The sequence below is a fragment of the Phialemonium atrogriseum genome (assembly GCF_030411735.1).
Source record: "Phialemonium atrogriseum strain 8032-3 unplaced genomic scaffold QBC33scaffold_16, whole genome shotgun sequence".
NCBI lineage: Eukaryota > Fungi > Ascomycota > Sordariomycetes > Cephalothecales > Cephalothecaceae > Phialemonium > Phialemonium atrogriseum.
Window position 1 is genome coordinate 230518 of NW_026848153.1, and position 24033 is coordinate 254550.

General features: G+C 56.6%; 7 protein-coding genes across 7 annotated transcripts; 3 read left to right on the forward strand and 4 right to left on the reverse strand.

Moving 5' to 3' along the window:
- Positions 1–210: 210 nt before the first annotated feature.
- On the reverse strand, positions 211–1214 carry QBC33DRAFT_109907 (uncharacterized protein). Its single transcript, XM_060421911.1, has one exon. The coding sequence runs from the start codon at positions 1018–1020 to the stop codon at positions 499–501; it is 522 nt and encodes a 173-aa protein (XP_060282361.1). The 5' UTR covers positions 1021–1214; the 3' UTR covers positions 211–498.
- A 1399-nt stretch (positions 1215–2613) lies between these two features.
- On the forward strand, positions 2614–7073 carry QBC33DRAFT_109911 (phospholipid-translocating P-type ATPase). Its single transcript, XM_060421912.1, has 3 exons — positions 2614–6269; positions 6332–6741; positions 6800–7073. The coding sequence occupies exons 1-3, from the start codon at positions 2805–2807 to the stop codon at positions 6915–6917; spliced, it is 3993 nt and encodes a 1330-aa protein (XP_060282362.1). The 5' UTR covers positions 2614–2804; the 3' UTR covers positions 6918–7073.
- Positions 7074–7215: 142 nt separating this feature from the next.
- QBC33DRAFT_579026 (Sucrase/ferredoxin-like-domain-containing protein) lies at positions 7216–10671 on the reverse strand (the record flags this gene model as incomplete). The annotated part of the gene is made up of 4 exons (XM_060431110.1): positions 7216–8369; positions 9131–9779; positions 9847–10162; positions 10538–10671. The coding sequence occupies 4 exons, from the start codon at positions 10669–10671 to the stop codon at positions 7216–7218; spliced, it is 2253 nt and encodes a 750-aa protein (XP_060282363.1).
- A 1314-nt stretch (positions 10672–11985) lies between these two features.
- On the forward strand, positions 11986–13367 carry QBC33DRAFT_109979 (putative mitochondrial N(5)-glutamine methyltransferase mtq1). The gene is made up of 2 exons (XM_060421916.1): positions 11986–12417; positions 12481–13367. Exons 1-2 carry the CDS (start codon positions 12140–12142, stop codon positions 13304–13306), a joined length of 1104 nt encoding a protein of 367 aa, XP_060282364.1. The 5' UTR covers positions 11986–12139; the 3' UTR covers positions 13307–13367.
- On the reverse strand, positions 13368–16691 carry QBC33DRAFT_109943 (leucyl-tRNA synthetase). The gene is made up of 2 exons (XM_060421913.1): positions 15860–16691; positions 13368–15795 (listed from the first exon to the last, which is right to left on the reverse strand). The coding sequence occupies exons 1-2, from the start codon at positions 16385–16387 to the stop codon at positions 13429–13431; spliced, it is 2895 nt and encodes a 964-aa protein (XP_060282365.1). The 5' UTR covers positions 16388–16691; the 3' UTR covers positions 13368–13428.
- Positions 16692–17372: 681 nt separating this feature from the next.
- Positions 17373–19836, forward strand: QBC33DRAFT_109969 (putative amino acid transporter protein). Its single transcript, XM_060421914.1, has 3 exons — positions 17373–18640; positions 18700–19570; positions 19756–19836. Exons 1-2 carry the CDS (start codon positions 17624–17626, stop codon positions 19567–19569), a joined length of 1887 nt encoding a protein of 628 aa, XP_060282366.1. The 5' UTR covers positions 17373–17623; the 3' UTR covers position 19570; positions 19756–19836.
- Positions 19837–20309: 473 nt separating this feature from the next.
- On the reverse strand, positions 20310–22250 carry QBC33DRAFT_560062 (D-isomer specific 2-hydroxyacid dehydrogenase; the record flags this gene model as incomplete). The annotated part of the gene is made up of 4 exons (XM_060430025.1): positions 20310–20656; positions 20760–21304; positions 21394–21548; positions 21954–22250. The coding sequence occupies 4 exons, from the start codon at positions 22248–22250 to the stop codon at positions 20310–20312; spliced, it is 1344 nt and encodes a 447-aa protein (XP_060282367.1).
- Between the last annotated feature and the right edge of the window lie 1783 nt (positions 22251–24033).

Sequence of the window (24033 nt, forward strand, 5' to 3'; positions counted from 1 at the left end):
TTGTTCCGTGGCTGGCAGCTGGTCTTTTGATGGTCCAACTGTCCGAAGATTTTTGGCGGCCCGGAACCCCTGTCCAGCATTGACCCCTGCCTGAATACTGCGTAGCCAAAATGCCCCTGCCCGCGGAGCCAAGCTCTTTTCCAATTACCTAGTCAACCACCACAAAATCGTACTAAGAACCGCCCTTACACTACAAATACAGGCTCTACTGCCTGTAATGGTCCGGAATTTGAAGCCAGCTTCTGGCGACTTTGGAATAAGTCTGATTTTGTACATTTAGTGTCCTCAGTCGCCACATCTGTAAGAATGAATAGGTCGGTACTCAGAATCTTACACCTCGCCTCTCAAATCGTCTCAGTGCCTCGACCATGTCATCGATCGTGCCTTCTCCGATCCTTTTCAATGGTAGCACGTGAACGAGACTGCCAGACGCCATACTCCCTAGTGGGAAGCCGATCGAACAAGGAGGCAGAACCACTGATCAGGCCATTCTTTACATCATACCCTCCTGACGTATCTGCCACAGTGATACGGGATCAATAACTCCACCTGGCAAGCGCAAATGGTAAACGGCATCGCCATGGGAGTTGATAACACCCTGTACTCGTTCGTTCTTGATCTGTAGGTGGTAGAAATCAGAGGCAACCTTCTGCCAGGACTCAACCACATCATGACTGAGCTCAAGATCCCATGTACCACGCCATGTAAGAGTAGCTTGCCTACTGCCTTCCCCCAATGATAAATGACCGCACATGCTTCTCCCTGTTTACTATTCCATAATACCATACTTGTCAACTGCGGCATATTTAGCGCAGCTAAACTAGCGTTATGTAATGATGTAGCAAACTCCTTTTGAGAAGCTGTGTGTGTTAAGATTGATGATGTGAGTATTAATGATTGTAGGTGATGCCAGGTATAAGATGGCTGACAGGAGTGGAAAAACTGCTGAGCATCGATCATATATGAAATTGAAAGATGTTCAAAGTCACGTCTTTTCGAGGCGAAGGCTCTAACCAGCATGAGGTCTGCGATCGGGTTAGTATCTATAAGGCCCAAGTACGGCGTATTGCTGCGTAGTGCCAACGCAAGCTGGTCATTGGAATCCTCAAAGATGGATACTGTTCTAACGTGGCTCGGTAGAGCGTCCTGAATGACCGAGGCCAGTTCTATCGAGGTATTAGAAGACCATCGAACAGGCGGTCGATACAGTATGTAACATACCCTTATCGTACGTGATCTTCCACGACCGCAGCCAAACACGCCATGGCTCGTAGACTATATTTTCCAGTCGAGGGAGTCTCTCCCATAAGAGCCGCAATGCCGCCGGAGAAATCTGACGTCGGACTTGTCGACGTATCACAAGCCCGGTAACTGCGTGAACCTCGGGGAGATTTTTCGGGAGGCTTAAGCAGAGCGTGGAGAAGAGTCGCAATATAGCTGGCGCACAAGGAGCCTCGACCTGCTGGCCATTGACCCAGCCGTGACTTGGGTCATGACATCTAGTGGTAGCTTCCTGCTGGTGGACCAAATCTCCGCGATCTTCATGCTCAAGTCCAAAATGATAGTTTTTGAACCAGTGTTCTGAGTCGCTGGGTGAATAGGCGTTTAGCTCTAATATCAGACGGCCTGTGGGCTGCCATGTGCTAAGAACAGAAAACAGCTTCAGGATATTCTCTGATAATACAGCTATGTCGTGACGTCCATGATTGTGACTCCATCTGCTGACAACAGCGACAGGTATATCGTGGAAGCTCAATATTCAGGCAGATATATTGAACAAGATCCCTTTGTCGGGTAGCCATGTATTCGAGTTCCTCTAGGCATGATGCCTGTAATTTTAGTTGGTGGAAGTTCTTGCGTTCGACAAAGACCTGCCATTCTTTGCAAACAGCCGCCGAAGAAGCCCAGCCGCGATGCTTTTGGCGCAAAATTTCCTCTAGGATCATAAGACGGATCTCCACAGGTAACGAAGCCCAGGAGCTACTAGTTCTTGCTGTTTTGGCGCTGCGAAGCATTCGTCCACAGAAGGCATTATCGCCCTGTCTCTTCGACATGTCAAGATAAAAGCTTGCCAGCTGGTAATTGCGGTTGTAGAAAGGGAGAGCCCGTTGAGCAGGGTGAAGGTATTTAGCGAGGGTTTTGAAGAAAATCAATCGATCGTCCCCAGGTGGGAGAAGTGGGGAAGACCTAAAGGTATTTATCTATCAAGAAGAGTTGACCTTGAGATGGAGCAGATGGCAGGCTTCGGAGGTGCATTGACAAAAAGAAAAGCTGTCCTCATGGGTCGAGACGCACGGGCGGTACCTGATTCCAGGTAACATTACATCCGTAGGTGGTTCCCATAGGCTGCCTTAGGTACCTAGGTAATCAAGCAGGTATGTATTCCGTACCTCCCTCCACTTCGGTGGCCCTTGCCTTACCTTTTATTCAAAGAGCAAAAGATAGGTACTCCCTTTCAGAGGCGATTGAACTGTAATTTGACTCGCCGGTCGATTCTGGCACCCAAACCCCTAAACGAACCTTATCACAATTACGTTTCTTATCGGCGTTGCTAGTACCTCGACTTGCGCCGAGCATCCGTCGTCATAGGTGGCCTATTTGGCTGGCTCGTGATCACGGTATGTATCTAGCAGCTTACGACTACGAACGTGCAGTCCTAGAAGAGACAGAGAGAGGGCGTTGACCATCTAAGCCACAACATCTCTCCTTGGGAAGAGCTGCGTGTCAGAGGGGCAGACTTGTCTTTGAATTTCAACCGTCCCCATCAGCCTGGGTAGTTTGGAGGGCGTCGGCCCAGATGCGGGATGCCTCCTCCAACCTACAACTACCCGACGAAGCCGCCCGAATCCCCGGCCGATGATTCCGACTCAGACCTCGAAATCGATCTTCAGGAGCTCGACCCAACTACGACCAGTACGGGCAACTCTCGCGAGCGGCGGGGTCCTGGGCTTCTGGGCTACGACCGCAATACCGTTGAACAGCCGGCTCCCAGAATAGCTCTGCGCAAACTTCGTATGGGTGGTCTACGACGAACTGGGAATCGCAACAGGGAATATGGAGAGCTGGGTCAAGGCAGGGATGGGCAGGACGAGGGCGAGGGCTCAGAAGCGCACCTAGCAGATGGAGAAGGGTATGTGTCGCGCTACTCGGATGGCAGCGGAGGTGGCGGTGACGACGACGCCCCTCTGCTCAGTGGGCATGGCGGCCGGGGAAGGAGGCGCCGCTCGTTCACAAACGAGAGCCTTCGGGGCCTGGCAACCAGTTTACGGCTGCCGAGCTTCATGTCCGGGGGGGGGGGAGAGCAAAGGGACGATCAGAGCGACGACCAGGATGAAGACGACCCGTCATCTTCCAGAGTCGTGGTAGTGGGTGCCGTCCAATCGACGCGCTTCCCTCCGAACACCATATCGAATGCGAAATACACACCGCTCAGCTTCCTACCTGTTACCCTCTATAACGAATTCTCCTTCTTCTTCAACATGTATTTCCTCCTGGTTGCCCTATCACAGGCGATACCGCAGCTGAGGATAGGATACCTGTCCACATACATCGCACCGTTGGCCTTTGTATTGGTTATCACTCTCGGAAAAGAAGCTTACGACGACATCGAGAGGCGCAGGAGAGATAACGAGGCCAACTCTGAAGAATACACCATTCTGCAGTTCGTCGAGCCCGGCAGCCGGGTATTATCCACTCGGCCCAACAAGAAGTTGAAGTCGGCCTCGATAAAGAAGGGGTCAAAAAGGAGGACCCAGGAGAGAGACCGCCTGTCGGATATCCAGGAAGAGGAGGAGCAGATTGAGGCCGACGGCACCTGGAGGCAGCCCCCATATTCCGTCAACGAGATCAGTCGGAAGTCGCGCGACCTCAAAGTCGGCGACGTGCTAAAACTCACCAAAGGGCAGCGTGTGCCAGCAGACGTTATTATTCTAAAATGTCTAGCGCAGGAGTCGTCGAATCCGATGGCGGCCGTGGAAGAACCCCCAAAGGAGGACGAGCCGCTCTTAGTTGACCATGTTGGCCAGTCTGATGAGGCGACTTCGGCAGCAAATAGCGGCGGAAACGAAGAAACCCAACCCGGCGCAGAGGGGAGTTCGACGGGCGAGACGTTCATCCGAACGGACCAGTTGGACGGCGAGACGGACTGGAAGTTGCGCCTGGCATCTCCCCTGTCGCAAAACCTGCCAGTAGAGGAGCTGATTCGCCTGCGTGTTACTGGAGGGAAGCCGGATAGGAAGGTCAACGAGTTTGCGGGAACAATCGACTTGGTCCCTTCAAGACAGGATGCCATCGCTGGGGGCGCATCTGATGATGCCACAGGCAATGATCACACCAGCTCGGCACCCTTGTCGATTGATAACACTGCGTGGGCCAATACGGTTATTGCATCCCAGGCAACGACTCTGGCTGTGATTGCCTACACGGGCCCCCAAACCCGATCAGCTCTCTCAACGTCACCGTCGCGGTCGAAGACGGGTCTTCTGGAATATGAAATCAACTCCCTGACCAAAATCCTCTGCTTCCTGACCTTGGGCCTCTCCATCATCCTGGTTGCCCTGGAGGGTTTTGGCAGCACGAAGGGCAACGTGTGGTATATCAAGATCATGAGGTTCCTGGTCTTGTTCTCCACGATCGTGCCCATCAGTCTCCGGGTGAACCTGGACCTTGGAAAGAGCGTGTACTCGTGGTTCATTCAGCGTGATCCGGGCATTCCAGGTGCCGTTGTGCGGACCAGTACAATACCAGAAGACCTGGGCCGAATCGAATACCTCCTGAGTGACAAGACGGGGACCTTGACGCAAAACGAGATGGAGATGAAGAAGATACACGTCGGAACCGTCTCGTACGCCAACGATGCGATGGACGAAGTTTCCACTTACATCAAGCAGGGCTTCTCCCTCTCTCCAGCGGACCCGGGGACCAGCTCATCTTTGGTCACGCCATCCTCGGCGCTCTCTGCGACCGCCAATGTGGGAGCCACGCGCACACGTCGGGAAATTGGCTCTCGGGTGCGCGATGTCGTCTTGGCGCTAGCTCTATGTCACAACGTTACTCCAACCACCGAGGAGGAAGATGGGAAGGTCGTCACCTCGTATCAAGCGTCATCCCCGGATGAGATTGCCATAGTCAGGTGGACCGAATCTGTTGGCCTACGTTTGACTCACAGAGACCGCCGGGGAATGCTCCTCGAATCCTCGGAAACTAGCCGACCGGTTGTCCAAGTCCGGATACTTGACGTATTCCCCTTCACTTCGGAGGGGAAGCGAATGGGGATCGTTGTCCAGTTCTACGAACACTCGCAGTCTCGACTCCCAGATGTTGACAGTGGCGAGATATGGTTCTACCAGAAGGGTGCCGATACTGTCATGGGTTCCATCGTCGCAGCCAACGATTGGCTCGACGAGGAGACGGCGAACATGGCTCGCGAGGGCCTCCGCACTCTGGTGGTCGGACGGAAACGCCTATCCCCGAGTCAGTACCGGGAGTTCTCGTCAAAGTACCAGGAAGCCTCCCTAGCCATCAGTGGCCGAGACTCGAGCATGCAGTTTGTCGTCTCCCAATATCTGGAGCACGACCTCGAGCTTCTGGGTGTTACAGGAGTCGAGGACAAGCTCCAGAGGGACGTCAAGCCGTCTCTCGAACTTCTCCGCAATGCCGGCATCAAGATCTGGATGTTGACCGGCGACAAGGTCGAGACGGCAAGGTGCGTGGCTGTCAGCTCGAGGTTGGTCGCGCGTGGCCAGTACATCTACACAATTGCCAAGCTCAAGGGGAGGGCGGCGGCCCAGGACCACCTAGACTTCCTTAGGAGCAAGACCGACGCTTGCCTGTTGATCGACGGGGAAAGCCTTAATCTGTTCCTGACCCACCTCAGGGTCGAGTTCATCTCGGTTGCAGTCCAACTCCCCGCCGTCGTTGCTTGCCGATGCTCGCCCATGCAGAAAGCCGAGGTGGCGAAGCTCATCAAGGAATACACGAAGAAGCGGGTGTGCTGCATTGGCGACGGCGGCAACGACGTCTCCATGATCCAGGCAGCTGATGTCGGCGTCGGCATCGTCGGCAAGGAAGGACGGCAGGCCAGTCTCGCGGCCGACTTTTCCATCGAGCAGTTCCACCACCTGACCAAACTCCTGGTGTGGCATGGCCGCAACAGCTACAAGAGGAGCGCCAAGCTTGCCCAGTTCGTCATCCATCGTGGCTTGATCATCGCTGTGTGTCAGACCATGTATAGCATCGCCCTGAACTTTGAGCCCGAAGGACTCTACAAGGTTGGTCCCATGCTCATGTCAAATCTCACATCTCGACTTTTCTCTTGCTAACCAGTGTCCAGGACTGGCTTCTCGTCGGCTACGCGACCGTGTACACGGCAGCCCCCGTCTTGTCTCTCGTCTTGGACAAGGATGTCGATGAGAATCTTGCGAATCTCTACCCCGAGCTGTACAAGGAGCTCACGTCCGGGCGGTCACTCTCCTACCGCACCTTCTTCGTCTGGGTCTTCGTGTCCATCTACCAAGGGAGCATGATCCAGGGTCTCTCGCAGATCCTGACCGAGGTCGACGGAAAGAGGATGGTGACCGTCAGCTACATAGTCTTGGTCCTTAACGAGCTGCTCATGGTCGCCATCGAGATCACGACGTGGCACTGGGTCATGGCTCTCTCCATTGTCGGCACCTTCCTCGTCTTCGTCGGGTCGGTCCCGTTCCTCGGAACCTACTTCGATCTCGAGTTCATCCTCACGCTGTAAGTGCCGGGCCCTCACTCCTTAACAGCAGTTAGGTTTCTAATGGGTTGGGACCAGCGGTTTCCTCTGGCGCGTCTCTGCGATCGCGGCTGTCTCTCTGATCCCCCCCTACGCTGGGAAACTCATCAGCAGGACGATGAAGCCTCCGTCGTATAGAAAGGTCCAGGGCATATGAGCGGGTCTCGTATTTCACGATATCATTGCATCGTACGGCGTTGGGGGAGGGCATTTGTCACAACTCGTGTGTAAGACGGCGTGGGATGAAGTATCAGTGTAGTCATCTTTGTAGCTCTACATTGCAATGACACAATACCATGGACGCAAGGCATACACATGTGATTTGCACTCTTGGTATTACAATATCATGCAGTCTATACAGAAACTCGAGGCAACAGCCGCCAGCCCAGAAACAACCCCCTCACCCGCATCCCCATAAACCTTGCAAATTGCGTATGTGCGCGTGCGTAACGTGCTCACAGCTTTAAAACAAGCCAGTCCCGCCATAACTCGGGGTCCTGCCTCCTCAGCCGACCAAGCAGTCCCGACACAGGGCCCTGCAGCTCATGGCCCCCCGCCCACCTCTTGGGGCCGGCATACGCCTCCACGAACCCATCCGGCCCAGACACGAAGAGGAGGTTCTTCTTATTCTTGTTGTTGCCGGGGGTTGCGCAGGCGCATTCCTCCCCGGGGACTTCCCTCGCGGGTCGAGCCGCGACCCATTTCTGGGCGTGGAGCCGGCACTCGGCGGAGGCGGAGGCGGAGGCGGAGGCGGGGGCGGGGGAGGAGGAGGAGGAGGAGGAGGAGGCGGCGCGAGTGACGTCCGCCGCGGTGATGAAGGTCCGCTCCTCGTCGACGGCGCACCGGACCGTGAGCCTGCCCGGGTGCCGCGCCTGCATGTCGGCGAGCTGCGCGACGATTGCGTTCCTCCCATTTCCCCCGTTCAACTTCCCTTCTCCTTCTCCGTCGCAGCCCTTGCAGTCGGGGCGCTGCCGGTTGGCCCAGACGATCGAGACGGTGGGTTTCGCATCCCCATCGTCCCCATCCCCGTCCAGGAGCGCGCTTGCGACCTGCAACGCCGGCGCGACGCCCGTCCCGCCGGCGAGGAAGACGACCGTTCCGCCTCTCGCACCGGCACCGGAACCGGCACCGCCGAGGCGGGCCCGCACGTCGTAGCCGAGGTGCGGCCCGCGGAGGTCGACGTCGTCGCCGACGCGCAGGCCGGCCAGGTACGACGAGACCTCGCCGCCCGCGAGGCGGCGGACGAGGAAGCGCAGGGAGCCGTCGTCGTCGGACTCTGCGCCTTCGGAGGGGCTGAGGGGTGGTAGGGGCGTGTACTCGCGCGCCACCTGCAGCTGGGGCTGGCGGACCTCGACGGACCAGAGACCGTGCGACCGGGCGGCGGAGATGGCGGGTCCGCTGGAGTGGGCGAGGCGGAGGAAGAGGGGCCAGTAGAACCGGAACCGGGGGACGGGGGAGTCGAGGAGGGTGGCGGGGGAGTCGGCGTGCGTGGCGAGGAAGAAGGTGGTTAGCCGAGAGGGGGGCCCGCTGTGCTTGGGGCGGACGGTCAGGATGAAGGCCGTGGGGGAGATCTGCTCCTTCGAGACGATGGTGAAGGGGACGAAGGAGTCTTGGTTGAGCGGCCGGCCGCGCACCCAGGAGAGGATGGTGGTGCTGAGGCCGGTGGCGTCGCTGGTGATGTTGAATGCGAGGAGGAGGAGGATGCCCTGGACCGTCCGGCGTATGAGCTTCCAGGCGGTATGGGCGGTGGCTCTCTGGGAACTCTGGCTAGAGCCTTGGTCCGGCCCTTTCCCAAACTCTCGGGATCCTTGAGGGTTTTGAGGGCGGTACAAGTGCCGCGTCGTATGCAGGCACCTCCATCCCCGCTGTGTGACAGGCAACTGTCTTGCTGATGGCCATCGGTGATGGACTGAATTGGGGATGAGAAGCTCAATCCAACCCAGTGGTGAGGGTCTCACTCCCCGGACTCCCATCACCACCTCCAGCCCCTCTCTCGGCGGGAATCTCATACACAAATACCTTGGGCTCATACTAATGTCATGACATCCCAACCATTGTAAAATTTATCTCCAAAGCCGCGTGTCGGACAATTCTCTTGGCTGTGGAATAGAAGTCGTGAGAACGTATTTTTAGCAGGGAAATAAATATCGTTATAACGGGTACAGTGCAAGTAACAGGAATGCCCCATCTTCCGGCCAACTCGTCGTGCCCTTGTTTTATGAATATATTCCTAGATTGAAGGCTTAGGTTGTACAGGGTTAAAAGGGACGCCTCCCAGCCTCCTCTACCTGTAAGTCTATACATTCTATAACCTCAGGATCTCACCGGATCGTTTAATAGCCCCCCTGAACAATTCCGCAATGACGTTACCCTTCAGAATCGTCTCCTTGATCAGGCCCTGGACGTGTCTCGGTTCAATTCTCCCGTACCAGACCCCATGACCAGCCAGCGGGTGTGCCGATCCATCTTCTGTTTTCAGGTGTGGCGGCAAGTAGATGATTAGGTTACCCGCAAATTTATGCCCTCCAATGTGGCTGATCAGGCCGATTCGGGACGTGTACATGCGGTTGGAAACATCGCCCGCGATAGCACCCGCATTTGGCACCTCGGCTTCAACCGGGCCGGACAGGACCTCGATGCCCCGCTCGGGGAGCCTGTCACCGAACTCTTGACGTAGCGCAGGACCCATGACACCGCACCGCATATCCCTCCCGCCGTGTCCGCATATCAGCACCAGGATGTCGTCTACATCCCGCACGCCCCACAGCAAGCTCTGGTAGGCGGGCTTCCGGAGTAACCTGTCCCGGTGGATCGGCGACAGCCCGTCATGCGCGGAGTGCAGCTTCTCGGGGAGGAGGTAGCCCTTGGCCAGCGCCTCGACGCTGTCGAAGGACACGCGCGGGATGAAGGGGACGTATTTGAAGGCAGGGAGCATGTATACGGATGCCGTCTGCAGCTCCGTTCGCTGGGGTACCGAGGACGGGAAAGACGAGTTCAGGACAGAGATGTTATTGAAAGGCTGGAGTGGTTGCCGTTAGCTCAAAAGTAACCTTGTAATATTGGTAATCGACTCTTTCCCAACTCACGTCGTTGTAGACGCCCCCGCGGCCAACGAGCTCCCGCAGGTCCGCGGCCAGATTGTCGCCGCTGTTTTCCTCCTCTATCCTCGACGGCCAATCGTCCTTGCCCGTGCATACGAGGACATGCTGGGCATAATTGGAGATGAGGCCGTTCAGGGGAGTCTTCTGATCGATCTCGAGCCCCTCGGGCATCTCGGGAGTCGCGGCGCAGGGACATGTCGGCGCAGGACAGGTCTGGATGGTTGGAAAAGCGGGCGGCTTCGTACTGAGGCGCCTTCGCGAAGCGGCAGCAACTATGGGGCTTGCGCATGCTCGCGAAACCCTGGCGAGGAATACCATTGGCACGGAAGAAGGACGGGAAGGTCTCCTGCAGATCGGAAGGGCTGTCTGCTTGGAATCAGACGTTGCATGTTGGATGGGAAGTCCAGAGCGCCCAACTGTGTTAATAACCTGCTGCCATCTAGGACCTTGGTTGATGATGTCGGCGACCGAAGACACTGCTCCGAGAGAGCTCCATAATGCATCTAACCGAGCCCCACATCCTCGATAATGGAATTTCGATTGCCGACCTCTCACAGGGCCACAATTAGCATGTATTACTGTCCTATAAGTATGTACCTACACGAAACACCGGCTCCGCGTGCCAAATCCACATCATGGCGCAACAAACCGGCGTGCAGCCGACCGTTAACATTACCCGTTTTGCCCGACATCTCCGTCGTAGAACAGGATTTTCACGACACCTCTTTCTTCTGGTCCACGGACGCCGGTCCACCGCCTCAGCTGCCAACACCCGCCGAAATCCTCAGGCACCACCCGAATCTGGGACATGGTGTCGTGAAATTCGAACATTTGAACCTGGTTGTAAAGGTTAAAGGCTCGAGTTATCTTCGATTAGAAGAGGCACAATGTCTGCGAGCTGTTACGCAGGCCTTTCCTGGCGGTGAGGTACCCGTCCCAGAGGCTTTCGGCTGGAGAATATACGGCGACCTCACCTTTCTTTACATGAGCCTAGTCACCGAACAGACGCTGCACCAGACCTGGAAATCCCCCACCACGGAAGACAAGAGGTCGATATCCGGCCAGCTCGGAGGCATTGCGGCGGCATTGAGACGGATTACTCCGGGCTCATCGGGCCCATTCATTGGTATGGTATTATAATTACTTTCAAAATTCGTTATCCGCCCGACTAGCGCTGAGCCCCGTCGCTCCGTTCGTTCTGCCTAGGATTCGTAAGGCGAGGGACGGTCCAAGACCGCTTTTTTCAGCTCGATTACGAGGAAAGGCCCATTCCTCACCATAAAGGCCTTCAATGAATGGCTGTACGCCGCCGCCACGCGCCAGAGGCCCGGCCCCGGGGAGGAGCTCATCTACCCGGAGCCTTACCGAGAGCTCCGAGACTCCATCCCGGACGCCAGGAATATTTATTTTACCCACGGCGACCTCACCCTTGGGAATATTATCGTGTCGAACGAGTCCGGGTCCTATCGGATTGTGGGTATTATAGACTGGGAGCAGGCGGGTTGGTATCCCGAGTATTGGGAGTACTGCAAGATGCTCTACGGCGTGGCAAATCACCACGAATGGTGGACCGAGGGCTGGACCGATCTGGCTGTGAAGCCGGTTGAGGAGGACCTGTTTACGGCGTTTGCGGAGTTTTCCTTGTGGCGTTGTCCTTGAGCCAGAAGTGCAGCATCTACGCGAGTGACTTATCAAGATGGTGCCCGACTCCCCGGAGACAACAAAGAAAGCGTGTTCTCCGTCTGAACTCGTGCTGTAGGGGGTATGGGTGAGGAACACGCCCAGGCGCGTAGATAAACCAGCAGTATGCAGTGCGGAGATTTTCCGCCAATTTCGATGCGATTTCTTCTGCGGAAGGCATGGCGGCGGATTGGTAGTTGGGAACGCTAAACCTCTGAATGGAGATGGCGAGAATATCTAGGGTGCTTGATTGAGAGATAAGATGTATTTGTGTATGTCCGCGATGGAAAAGGATTGGTTCTGTATAGCTTCAATTCGAGCTGATCGCCTTTTGTCTAACCAAATGAGGCTTAGACCTCGTCAATTTATTAGCCACGCCTGGTCAGGCTAGTGGGGGCGGAAATAAAAGTTTATATGGGAGTCGCTCCCGTCGGATTAGTTCTTACGAGGTATTCATATATGTGATCCAGACAGGCGATGCATGTCCTTACGATATAAACCTGATTAAGATGATTTCTTGCTGGCATAAATCGTAACAGGGCATTAGAAACCCCTTTACATTTGTCAGTCCGCTGGGCGGGAACGACGCTCCGTGTCAATGCCCAGGGTGTCGCCCTCCCTCGTAAGGAGAGCTCAGAACATCTCTCCCTACGCAGCCACACTGCTACCTGCCTGCAGAGACCTCCCTTCAGCCTTGACAGAGCTGCGATGGATTCGTGAACATGTGCAGTCAACCCCTTCGTTGATCCCCCCGAAACTCAGATTACGCCAGCTGTGCGAGAAAAGGGGCAAGGGAATTCCCCTCCAATATGTCATGGGCACACAGCCTTTTGGGCGACTGGATATCAGGTGCCGTCCAGGGGTCCTGATCCCCAGGTGAGCAAACCAGCTGCCAGGCACAGGAACCCTGGATATCTCTGCTAATGCCGTTTCCCACAGGCCAGAACCGGAGGCCTACACCACTTACCTCGCCCACCTAATCAAGACAGGATACTTCGCCGCACAGCTCAAGGACTGCAAAACCCAGGGCTTGCGAATCACAGACTTCTGCTCCGGAACAGGCTGCATCGCCCTCCTCCTCTACGCCCTCCTGCACCCCCCCACCTTCCCGTCTCTCCACGTCCGCGGCGTCGACATCTCGCCCCGCGCCGTCGCCCTGTCGCGCGACAACGCCCGGCACAACGTCGCCCGCGGCCTCATGCCCGGCCCCTCCTCCTCGGGTGGTCCAGACCAGACCTCCACCATCCGGTTTGACCTCGGCGACGTCTTCTTCGACAGCGCCACCGTCGTCGATGGCGACCGAGACCGGTGGCGGCGGCGATGCGACGTCATGGTCAGCAACCCGCCGTACGTCTCGGCCGCGGGCTTCGCGCGCGACACGGCGCGGTCGGTGCGGAACCACGAGCCCGCGCTGGCGCAGGTGCCTGGGCCCCGCCCTTACCCCGGGGATGGAGAAGGGTATCCCGAGGACGTCTTCTACGCCCGCCTGCTGGAGGTCGCGGGGGCCATGGGCCCGCCGCCCGGGATCATGCTGTTCGAGGTGGGCGGGTCGGCGCAGGCGAGGCGCGTCGCGGCGATGGCCATGGCGGGGCGGCATGCCTATCTCGCTGGTTATGTGGTGGAGATCTGGCGTGACTGGCCGGATGCTGTACCGGAGGCGGGGGAGGCGGGCTCGGTGACGGTTGGTGGGGAGGAGGTGGTTGTCAGGGGGAGCGGGCATGAGAGGTCTGTTTTGATGTATAAGAAGGCAGAGCATGTTATGTGAAAGGAAATGGTAAGATAGAAAGAGTCGTGTATATGTTTGTATTGTTGTACATGTACAATCTATATCCCGTCTGCGTGGACAGGAGCCCAGGGTATCATATCGTACAGTCTCAGTTTCCGTGGCTATAGTACAAAGTTCACGAGCCTGCCTTCTTTAACAACGAGGACCTTCTTCGCTGACCGGATGTCGATGGCGCCGTCCAACAATTTGGCCTTGCCCTCATCCGTCATGGTGACATGCTCCACCACCCAGTCCTTCAGCTCGTCGCCTTGCAAGCTCGCGGGTTTCGGTATATCAACCACCAGTCTGAGCTTCCCGTTCACCTGCACAGCACAGGGCTGCATCCGCGGCTGCAGCATGGGGGCAGTCCCGTCGGTGACCGGGAATGAGACGGATTGGAAGATGGACCTGGACGCCGGGTATAAAATGCTCCAACACTCCTCCGCGAACGCAGGAGTGATTGGAGCAGCCATGCATAGGATCGCGACGACAGCCTCCCTTTGGATGATGGGGTGGGCGTTCCCGTTGGCGGCTATGGTGTTTGACAGGCTCATCAGATCGGAAACGACCGTGTTCAGCGAGGTGACCTTCCTGTACGACGCCGTGACCGACTCGATTGTCTTCTGCACGTCGAGCCACGCCGCCGCGTCCGCATCCCACTGCGCTAGCTCCGCCTCGCCCGAGGAGCCAAGCCTAGCCGCGGATTCTTCGAGGTATTCCCTTGCCGACTTGCTGGTCTGGTCTGCCGGGATCTCCTTAACTTTGAGGACCAGATCGTGGACCTTGTGGAGCCAGCGTGTAACGCCCGATATCTTTTCCGCGTCCCAGTTGAGCTGGTCGCTGGTCGGCGCTTGGAATATCATGTGCGCGCGCGTCGAATCTGCTCCGTGCTCGGCGATGAATGTGGTAGGATCAACGCCATTGTATTTGGACTTCGACATCTTCTCGTAGCTGATATTGGCCGCCTCGCCGGTCATCGCAACCCTTGGGGTTTCCGGATCGTTCAACTCGACCTCGTCTGGTCTGAGGAACCTGCCGTTTGATGGTTCGGTGTAAGTCTTGCCGTGGACCATCCCCTGAGTTATCAGCCGCTTGAACGGCTCATGGACTGCGCCAGCCTGGCCATTTCCGTCCGAGGCCAAGGGACTCGCCATCAGGAATTTGTAGATGAAGCGGGCATACAGGAGATGCAGGATTGCATGCTCAATGCCGCCGACGTAAATATCCACGGGGAGCAGCTCCCGCACCTGCTCGGGGGAGAAGGGAGCATCCTTGTTGTGAGGATCGACAAACCTCATGTAATACCAGCTCGAGTCCACAAATGTATCCATGGTATCGGTGTCCCTCTTGGCAGCGCCTCCACACTTGGGACAGGAGGTATTCACCCAGTCTTGGAGGGACTCCAAGGGGTTACCCACCTTGCGTTCGGCCCAGTGTTCGTCGACCGCCGGTAGTTTGACGGGAAGCTGGTCCGCCGGGACTGGAACTGCTCCGCACGAGCCGCAATGGATGATTGGGATGGGCGTCCCCCAGTATCTCTGGCGACTTATAAGCCAATCCCTCAACCGCCACTTTTCTTCGGGCTTCGCCAGTTGTACTGCCTCAAGCATGGAGACCAGAATTTGGCCGGCTTCTTTCGACGTCTTGCCCTTGAATGGCCCACTGTGCGCGGTCATCACGCCATGTTCAACGAACGGTTTGTTAAGCATGGCTGTGGTGGACTCGTCGTCCGATGCGGCGAGAACAACGCGGATGGGCTCATCGTAATGGTGCTCTCTCCAAAAAGCAAAGTCTCGGTGGTCATGGCCGGGGACACCCATCACAGCCCCTTCTCCATAGTCGCCGAGCACATACGAAGCGACGTAGACGGGGATGGACTGCTTAATAGCTTCCGGTGATTCCTCGTGGTACGCGAGCGGATTTATCGCCCTGATGTGAGGCAACATATATCCGACTTTTGAGTCAGGAGGATGCCCAGGCAACGTGTCGATAAATGCCTGTAGCTCGGGATCCTTCTCGGCCAAGGTAGCAACAATTGGATGGGATGCGGCAAGAGCTAGGTACTGCACACCGAACAGGGTGTCTGCCCGGGTCGTGAAAACCTCGATGGCGGCGCCAACCTCGTGTTTGAAGGCTATAATTGGGAACTTTATCATTGCGCCGGTTGACTTCCCGAGCCAGTTCTTCTGCATAGCCAGGACCCTCTCGGGCCAGGCGCCATTCGTTTCCAGACCCTGTAGCCCCTGAAGGAGATCTTCCCGGAAGCTTGATATTCGAAGGAACCACTGCTTCAGCCGGCGTTTCTCAACCTTGGCGCCGGATCTCCAAGAACAACCCTCGGCATCAACCTGCTCGTTGGCCAGGACGGTCTTGTCCACCGGATCGTAGTTGACTTCGGCTTCGGCTTGATAAGCAAGGCCTTTCTCGTGCAGGAGGAGGAATATTCTCTGAGTATGCTTGTAGAACTCGGGGTCACAAGTGGCAATCTCCTGGAAGGGATCTGATCAGCTCCATTCTATCTTGGCATGGATAAGGTACAGAGAGAAACCATACATTCGACCAGTCCCAGCTCCCATTCATCTGGTCAAGCTGGCCCTTCATTTTCGCAATATTGTCCTTCGTCCACGTAGCTGGGTTTATGCCGCGCTCAATGGCCGCATTTTCGGCCGGGAGGCCAAACGCGTCCCAGCCCATTGGGAGGAGAACATTGTAGCCCTGAAGGGTGTTGAATCGAGCCAGGACATCGGCGATAGTATAGACCCGAAGGTGTCCGACATGCAATGTACCCGAAGGGTAGGGGAACATAGGCAGGATGTATCGCCTGTCCTTGGAGCCATTGGCTCTTGAGCTGGGGTCGGAACGCAGCTCATCCCATCTTCGTCGCCATTTCTCGTCGAGGCTGGGCAGGTCGAACTTGCTAGTGGCGTAGCTTCTGCGAATAAAGGCGTGGGGAGCGGGACAGGGAGCTCTGGATCGAGGCCATTGCGGCGATCGCAGGGAAAGACCGAGTAGCCCAGCTGAGCATTGAATGCTCGACGTAGGCAATGGCCGAGCTATAAATCTTCCATAGAGCAGCGGCATCACGAAAACATTATTGCCTCGGAGGCAGTTGAGTCGAGCTCATCCGAGCTATGCGATCGATAGATAGTCAGCTGTCCGTTGCGGCGGGCCCTAGACGTTTTTGCCAAGCGTGCCACAACGGTACAACCCATCCGGCCCTGTCACGCTCACGTGGTGCTCGCCAACGCTCGGAGACGGATTTACAAGTTATTAGAGCCAGAATTGCCCTGCTTAAGACATCCTATCTCAAATTGGCCAGTAATTGTCAGGATATCTCCTCCCTTGAATTAGAAGCTTAAAGAGATCCAGCCTGCCGTATTCGGTTGGCAGTCGCCAACAGCAAGGCTCAAGACCCTGCCAAGGAAAAAAACCGTTTGCACGGACCATTCAAAGAGCATTCAAACTGCCCTCCATTTCCGGAAGCATCAAGCTGTGTCCACAGTTTACAGTCACTCAGGGACTCAGGTCTGCGAGTACAATGCAGGTGATTTTCCTCAACCGAGGGGCGTTTGACAAGCTCTACGACCTTCTTTCTGAAGTATTGTCGTCGGGTAACCAGAGGTTGACGAGGTCACTGCGCGTGGGTTGGTCGCCAGTTTACAGATCTGGTAAAAAGATCATCATGATTCATGATACTCACTGTCCGTATGAAAGTAATACTTTTTAGACGGTCCACCACGACAGGAGAGTGGGCGGCCCCTGAAGCAAACGGAGAGGTCTCTGAGCTCTATTGGTGTCCGTCTATATCCGTTGGAAGGAATTGGCGCCAACTAATTGAGCTTTCAGAATCTGATTGGGCTGGGAACAGAATCAATTGCAGAGGAAGACGTCGTTTTTGTCGCTTGAGGATCAGTGCTATGACGAATGCAGGTTCAGCTAAACCGTTTCATTAGAATCATAGCCCGTTTCGAAACACAAACCATAATTGGTAGGATATTAGGTTTACTGTGGTATACTTTGGCAGATAACTAAGCCTACCTGGGCAAGCCCCACTGCAGAAGCCTTGGAAGTTGGAACTGGCACCCAAACGACATGCCTGCCCCTTTAGCATAAAATTCCTGTATAGAATCATTAGGCATTCTTTTTCTTATTCAAATTCTTCTCCTTTGCCACGAGCGCAGGACGAGATTGGAGCCGCAGTCGGGGCATAAATACCACCGGAATGGTATCTACGTGCTCTCTAATATCCGGGGCATAGACGACGTTGTAGGGACGCGCGCGCGAGCTGCTCGCGCTTCCTCCAACTTATCCTTCCAGATGTCATCCTTTTATTCGTCCAACTTCCAGAACCACCCCCGCGACTCCCTCGAACTCGCCTCGCTAGCAAGCTCAAGCCCGGGCGCCGACACGGCCGAGACCGACTCGCGGCCGAGCATATCCTCCTCGCGTAAGGCCTCCCTCGAGCAGGATGACCCGCTAGACTCGGAGAACCCGGCGGCCGCCGGCCGGCCCAACTACCACGGCCGCTCGTACTCGGTCTCGTCGACCTTCGATTTTGCTGCGAACCTCTTCCCGCTCTCCTCCACCACCGGCGCCGGATACGCCCCCATCGGTGCCCCGACAACGGCTGGGAATCCCAACAGCGGCCTCGGCGGGGGGTCGCTGGAGAAATACAAGACCCTAACATACCTCAACGGCCTGTCGCTAATAGTCGGCTTGATAATCGGGTCCGGCATCTTCTCGTCGCCGAGCCAAGTTAATTCTAATGTGGGATCACCGGGGGCCGCCATTATCATATGGGTGATTGCAGGGATATTGGCCTGGACGGGGGCGTCGAGCTACGCCGAACTTGGGGGCGCCATTCCTCTCAATGGAGGGGCGCAGGTCTACCTCTCCAAGATATTTGGAGAGCTGTCCGGATTCTTGTTTACATGGGTGGCCGTACTCGTCCTTAAGCCTGGCAGTGCCGCCATCATCGCCATCATCATGGGGGAATACCTGGTGAGGGCGGCCATCGGTGCCGAGGCCGAGACGATCAACCCCTGGGTCGGCAAGTCGGTGGCCTTGGCGGGGCTTTTCCTCGTCACCTTCTTGAACTGCGTGTCGACGCGACTGGGCACGCGCACGAATGACATGCTCATGTTCCTAAAGTTCGTCGCATTATTTGGAGTTACGGTTACGGGCATCGTCGTCGCCATCACCGGCCATTCTTTCTCGGGGACGGCGAACCTCGACTGGAAGACGCACGAATGGTTCGAAGGGACGAAGATGGATGCTTCGGCTTGGGCTGTGGCGTTATATGCTGGTCTCTGGGCCTATGATGGATGGGATAATGTGAGTCTCGTCCTTTCCCTTTTCTTACCTCGCGTAGATCGGCTAACACTAGCGTTCAGACAAATTACGTGGTTGGAGAGTTCCGCAATCCGAGTCGCGATCTCCCGCGGGTCATCCACACAGCCATGCCGCTCGTAATCATCAGCTACGTACTTGCCAACGTAGCCTACTTCCTCGTCCTCCCCCTGGACGCCATCAACTCGACCAATACGGTCGCAGTCGTGTTCGGCGCCAAGGTCTTCGGCCCGATCGGGTCCCTCGTCCTGGCCCTCATCGTCAGCGCCTCTTGCTTCGGCGCCCTGAACAGCACCACCTTTACCAGCAGCCGGCTAGTCTACGTCGCCGGCAAGGAAGGGTACATCCCGTCCATCTTCGGCCGCATCGGCGTCGGCGCCACCGCGGCCGACGGGGCCTCCTCTCTCTCAACGGTGCGGACGCGCTCGTGGTTCGCCAGGCGGCTGGCGCGGCTCGTGGGCGACGAGGACCACGGCCTCTTCTTCACGCCCGTGTACGCGCTGGCGCTCAACTGCGCCCTGACGGCGGCCTACGTCGCCGTCGGCGAGTTCGCCACGCTCCTGACCTTCTACGGCGTCGCCGGCTACACCTTCTACTTCCTGACCGTCCTGGGCCTCATCGTGCTCCGCGTCCGCGAGCCTTCGCTCGAGCGGCCCTACCGCGCCTGGATCGCCACCCCTATCGTCTTCTGCTGCGTCAGCCTCTTCCTCCTCAGCCGCGCCGTCTTCGCCCAGCCCCTGCAGACCCTCACCGTCGTCGCCTTCGTCATCGCCGGCGTGCCCGTCTACTTCTGGCGCATCGCCGGCCGCGACCGCGCCGCGAACAAGCGCGAGTCTCGCCGGATGGCCGCGGATGACGGCGGCGGCGGGGGAGACGGGCCGTGGTGGAAGTTTTGGAGGCGCTGGCGGAGGTGATGTGGGTGATGTTCTTTTTTTATATCCTTTTTTTTGGGGGGGGCGGTGGCTGTTTTTTGGGGGGGCGGCGATTACACGCGTTGATCATCAGTATGCGGTTGGAAACACGCGGTTGGTGTATTTGTATATCATAACGTTTTAAGTCTTTTTTTGTAATGACGCCTGTATCTAACGTATGGCATACAGGAGATCTTGATCTTTATTCCATGACAGGTGCCGACAAGGGCCTCGGGATCGTGAGCCGACTGGACCAGCCGCCCGCCCTCCGTTCCGATAGCGGGTGAATGACCCGGGAACATAAGCCCTTGTGCCACCTACATTTCCTTCCATAGGGGCTCTCGTTGGCCAATGTCAACGACGCGAAGCAAGGCACATACATTCAAGTTTGCACACGAGACTAATCATCATCAAAGTCGGGTCACTGCTGTTTCGGCATGTTTCGTCAAATTCATGTACATTGGATACGCAGCCAATTTGCTGCTAGACATCATCCACTGTGTCTCAAACAACCTAGACACGACCATGTCGCGGTTCCGCCTGTCCAGGCTGGGAAGGCCATAAGAGCCCAAGAGAGGGGAAGGAGAGAAAGACGATCCGCGAGATAGGCCAGGCCAGTCCAGTCTCTTCCATCCACCTTGCCAACAGAACCTGTCAGCCAAGTGAGGCAGGCCTCATCATTTCCTTCCGTGTCACCATCCTCCTCCACACACGCGCGCCCCAGTTTCCTCGCGTCAAAACATCTATTTCTTGTTCCGCTCGCCGTACGCCCGGGTGGCGTAGTCGCCCTGGTGGACGATCAGGTCCTCGGGCCTGTAGTCGAGCTTGCCCGACAGGTAGCTCTGGAGGATGCTCTTGGTGCCGTCGGCGTAGCGCTTCTGGGCGTCGAGCGACGTGCCCGACATGTGGGGCACCATGGCGTTTCCGCCGCCGAAGGGGTTCTTGGCGTACCGGAGCACGTGGTCCTTGGGGGCCGGCTGGGGGAACCACACGTCGCCGCCGTAGCCGCGGAGGTGGCCGGTCTTGAGGGCCTCGGCGACGTCCTCCTTGACGACGATGGCGCCGCGGGCGGTGTTGACGAGCCACGAGCCTGGGAGAATTCGGGTTAGCGGTTTGACTTCTTGGATCCTCCTCCTCGTGTGTGTGTTGGGGGATGGGAATAGGACTGAGGAGGAACGGGTCTTTGGACTCACCAGGCTTCATCTTGGAGATCAGCTCCTTGTTGAACAGACCCCGGGTCTTCTCGTGCAGGGGGCAGTTGATGGTGACGACGTCGCACTGGGCGAGCATCTCCTCGAGGTCGAGGACGCGGCGGCAGCCAATCTCCTTCTCCTTCTCGGCCGACAGGGGCTGGTAGTCGTAGTAGAGGAGCTCCTTGCAGTCGAAGGCCTTGAGGCGGCGCAGGACGCGCTCGCCGATGCGGCCGACGGCAACGGTGCCGACGACCTTGCCCTCGAGGTCGAACTCGTTCTTGGCCGCCTCGGCGACGTTCCAGTCTCCACGCTGGATCATCTCGTGCGCCGGGACGAAGTTGCGGACCAGCACCAGGATGGTCATGATGACGTGCTCAGCGACCGAGACGACGTTGGAGCCCGTCACCTCGGCAACGGTGATGCCGCCGTTGGTCTTGTTGGCGGCATTGAGGTCGATGTGGTCGGAACCGATACCGGCAGTGATGGCAAGCTTAAGCTTCTTGGCCTTGGCGAGGCGCTCGGCGGTCAGGTAGCCGGGATGGAAGCTGGCCAAAGGGAAAGGGATGTTAGCCGGGCTGTCAAGATGCGGCAAAGTGGGGTGTCGGGCTTCATTGCTCCTGGGACGCAAACATACGGGGTGGTGATGATGATTTCGGCATCAACGAGCTCCTTGTCGAACTCGCAGTTCTCACCATCCTTGTCGGAGGTGGTCACCAGGGTGTGGCCCTGATCCTCAAGCCACTTGCGGATGCCGAGCTCGTTCTCGGTAGTGCCCAGGAGTTCGGGAACCTAGTCATTGGCGATGGTGGGTCAGCTCCGGTTCTCCACTCTGTTGCATCGATAAATAAAATCTGGAAGTATTGGGAGAACTCCACAATCCCGAGGAGGCTCCGACAAGGCAGGAGCGACCTCGCACCAGACGTCAACTGCCGCTTGAACAGCCAACATGATGCAGTGAGACTTGAGATTGCCCAGCTCCCTTTTTCCCGTCCCCCCCCCCCCTTTTACCCCGCATTGACATGCGTGCCGTCTCCCCCCTTTTTCAGCTGGGAGCTGCTTCTCAATGCGGCTTGCCAGACGACACAGAAATTGGGCCAGAGGCCTCGTATGTGGGAGGACGCAGAAAGGGGAACGACCACATGGGATAACGGTGCATGAACAAGACAAAAAGGGAAGATGGGTTTCGTAACTCACATCTATGGCATGTTGTTTGCCGTCGTAGAGGACCAACAGGACTTTGACCTTTTCACGCCCGGTTGTCAGCATTCTAGTCGAGGTTTTTCCCACCAGCATCGTGCCCCCTCGGTGCAGAAGTGCCGGCTGCTGCGACGCCGCCGCGACACCAAAGCGCGACGATGCCAACGATGTTGCCCGGGCGGCCGACAAGCCGTGCAACGCTCGCGAGGAACAGCGGGCGCGTGTGGCGGCGGCGGCGGCGGTGGCACCGAGGGAGCGGGTCAGTAAGGGGGCAGAACGAGAAAGTAGTACCATTTTGAAGAGAGTGAAGAGGGAGATGTAGTAGTTGTGTGGTTTGGTTTCGGAAAACTGTGCTGGGCTTGTCTAAAGCCTCTTTGGATTGTATGGGCGGGATGAGTTGGCTTGTACGCAACGATGACGAAGACAAGAAGTGAATAAGCTCAGGGGGGAAACACGAGCCTCTCTTGGGAGGGGCACGACGTATTTATGTCCTTGCTTCGTTCTCCCAACATCTTACACACCTACACTAGTAATTCTCCGGCTCTACCACGCGAGAAGCGGCACAAGCCATGAGGAATTGGCGCTGTGCCTTCCCTGCAACACCACGATCCACTTAGACACAGCTCTCGGCCGTCATGCAGATCCGCACCCCCAAATATTCATTCAAGGGTGTCGACCGAGAGGGGCGCAAGGTTCCCCTCCTCCGGCGAATGGCTCGATGGCTCGCAGGAACTGGCCCCGGATAGCTGCAGCCCGTTCGAGCGGAAGTGTTCCCCAAAGGGGTAGATCCTTCAGCCAAAAGACGCTGGATGATGTATGACGAGGCGCATCTTGCAACCATACGAGCTGCTGTTTTGGCACTCCGATTCGTGGCAGTAACACGTCCCCTCCCCAAACCCCTCACCCGTTCCCCCTTCCTCGCGTGGAGGGGCGGGGTCCAACGTGGTGCACCTGTCTGGCCACTTGCCCCTCGGTACTTGCATGCTGGAGCGTTTCGCGACCTTGCTTCTGGTTGGGTGGTTGCCGATCACCACCGCCGTGATGGGGGTGGAGCCCGTGGGTCTTCCTGCACTTCCTGCTCTCCCCAATTGACTAGGTTCCCAAGGCTAGGGGATTAGAGGATAGGCTGACGTCCGACTACGAAGGCCTGGCCTGCCGGACCTCGTTCGGTGAAGTCTCGGTGTCCCACTTAGAGGGCGCTGTTGGTTATCGAGATTCCGAGGGCGGGGTAAGCCTTGGTATCCGATTCGGGGTTACTTTTGCCCCGCCGTTCTGCTCCTCACTGCCTAGGTAGGCAGGTTAACAGCGACTCGCAGGTTTTGTTGATTGCCCTGCTCCTCGAATGGGAGAGACAGGATGGACCGTGTGAGGACCACGAGGCCATCAGATAGCGTCAGGCCCTTCTGGAGTTCGGCGTCTGTGACATCAACGGGGTCTAGGACACGCTGCTTCGTCGATATCTCGGCTTGTTCTCCTATCTTTGAACGCCGCGTATACCTGTTATCTGCGTACAATACATATCCTGAATAACACCTTTCTGACTTTAGGTATGTTTGCATAATAGCTGGTGAATCATTGCCACTCAGGTGTAGATGTAATTTACCAAATGCTGTTGCGAGCTCTGTTGCTACTAACTAGGTACTGCTGTCAATTGCTGGGGCTGGCAGGAATTAAGATCCTGTAAGCCCCTCTCTCTGGTCAAAAGAGCTCCGTTAACATGTTTCAAGCTTCCGTTCTGTATTGACTCTCAATTCTCCTAACGACCTATCTTCCGTGGATGATATGCTGATGATTCTAATACGTTTGATGCAAACCCCATTCTAGAAAACACAAAGAAATCGGCAATCTATAAAAGTATGCTCGTAACCCCTAGCCCCTAACCCCTTGCTCAAGACCGGCATGCACAAAAAAAAAAAAAAAAAAAAAAAAAAAAAAAAAAAAAAAAAAAACCAACAAAAAACCAAAACAAAAAAAAAAAAACAACCCCCGTCAAAATATGAGGGAAGGGGGCGACCCAACAAACCACCACAAAACACCCCATATTCCGGCCGCCGCGTCGGAAATGGCACTTTCGGAT

Bases quoted from the DNA above. Each gene is read 5' to 3' on its own strand.
- QBC33DRAFT_109907 (XM_060421911.1), bottom strand. From the start codon at position 1,020: ATGCTGGTTAGAGCCTTCGCCTCGAAAAGACGTGACTTTGAACATCTT.
- QBC33DRAFT_109911 (XM_060421912.1), top strand. From the start codon at position 2,805: ATGCCTCCTCCAACCTACAACTACCCGACGAAGCCGCCCGAATCCCCG. The intron at 6,270-6,331 runs GTTGGTCCCATG...ACCAGTGTCCAG, and splicing joins AGCCCGAAGGACTCTACAAG to GACTGGCTTCTCGTCGGCTA. The intron at 6,742-6,799 runs GTAAGTGCCGGG...GGTTGGGACCAG, and splicing joins CTCGAGTTCATCCTCACGCT to CGGTTTCCTCTGGCGCGTCT.
- QBC33DRAFT_109979 (XM_060421916.1), top strand. From the start codon at position 12,140: ATGCCCAGGGTGTCGCCCTCCCTCGTAAGGAGAGCTCAGAACATCTCT. The intron at 12,418-12,480 runs GTGAGCAAACCA...CGTTTCCCACAG, and splicing joins CCAGGGGTCCTGATCCCCAG to GCCAGAACCGGAGGCCTACA.
- QBC33DRAFT_109943 (XM_060421913.1), bottom strand. From the start codon at position 16,387: ATGCCGCTGCTCTATGGAAGATTTATAGCTCGGCCATTGCCTACGTCG. The intron at 15,796-15,859 runs GTATGGTTTCTC...GATCCCTTCCAG, and splicing joins GGAGCTGGGACTGGTCGAAT to GAGATTGCCACTTGTGACCC.
- QBC33DRAFT_109969 (XM_060421914.1), top strand. From the start codon at position 17,624: ATGTCATCCTTTTATTCGTCCAACTTCCAGAACCACCCCCGCGACTCC. The intron at 18,641-18,699 runs GTGAGTCTCGTC...ACTAGCGTTCAG, and splicing joins CCTATGATGGATGGGATAAT to ACAAATTACGTGGTTGGAGA.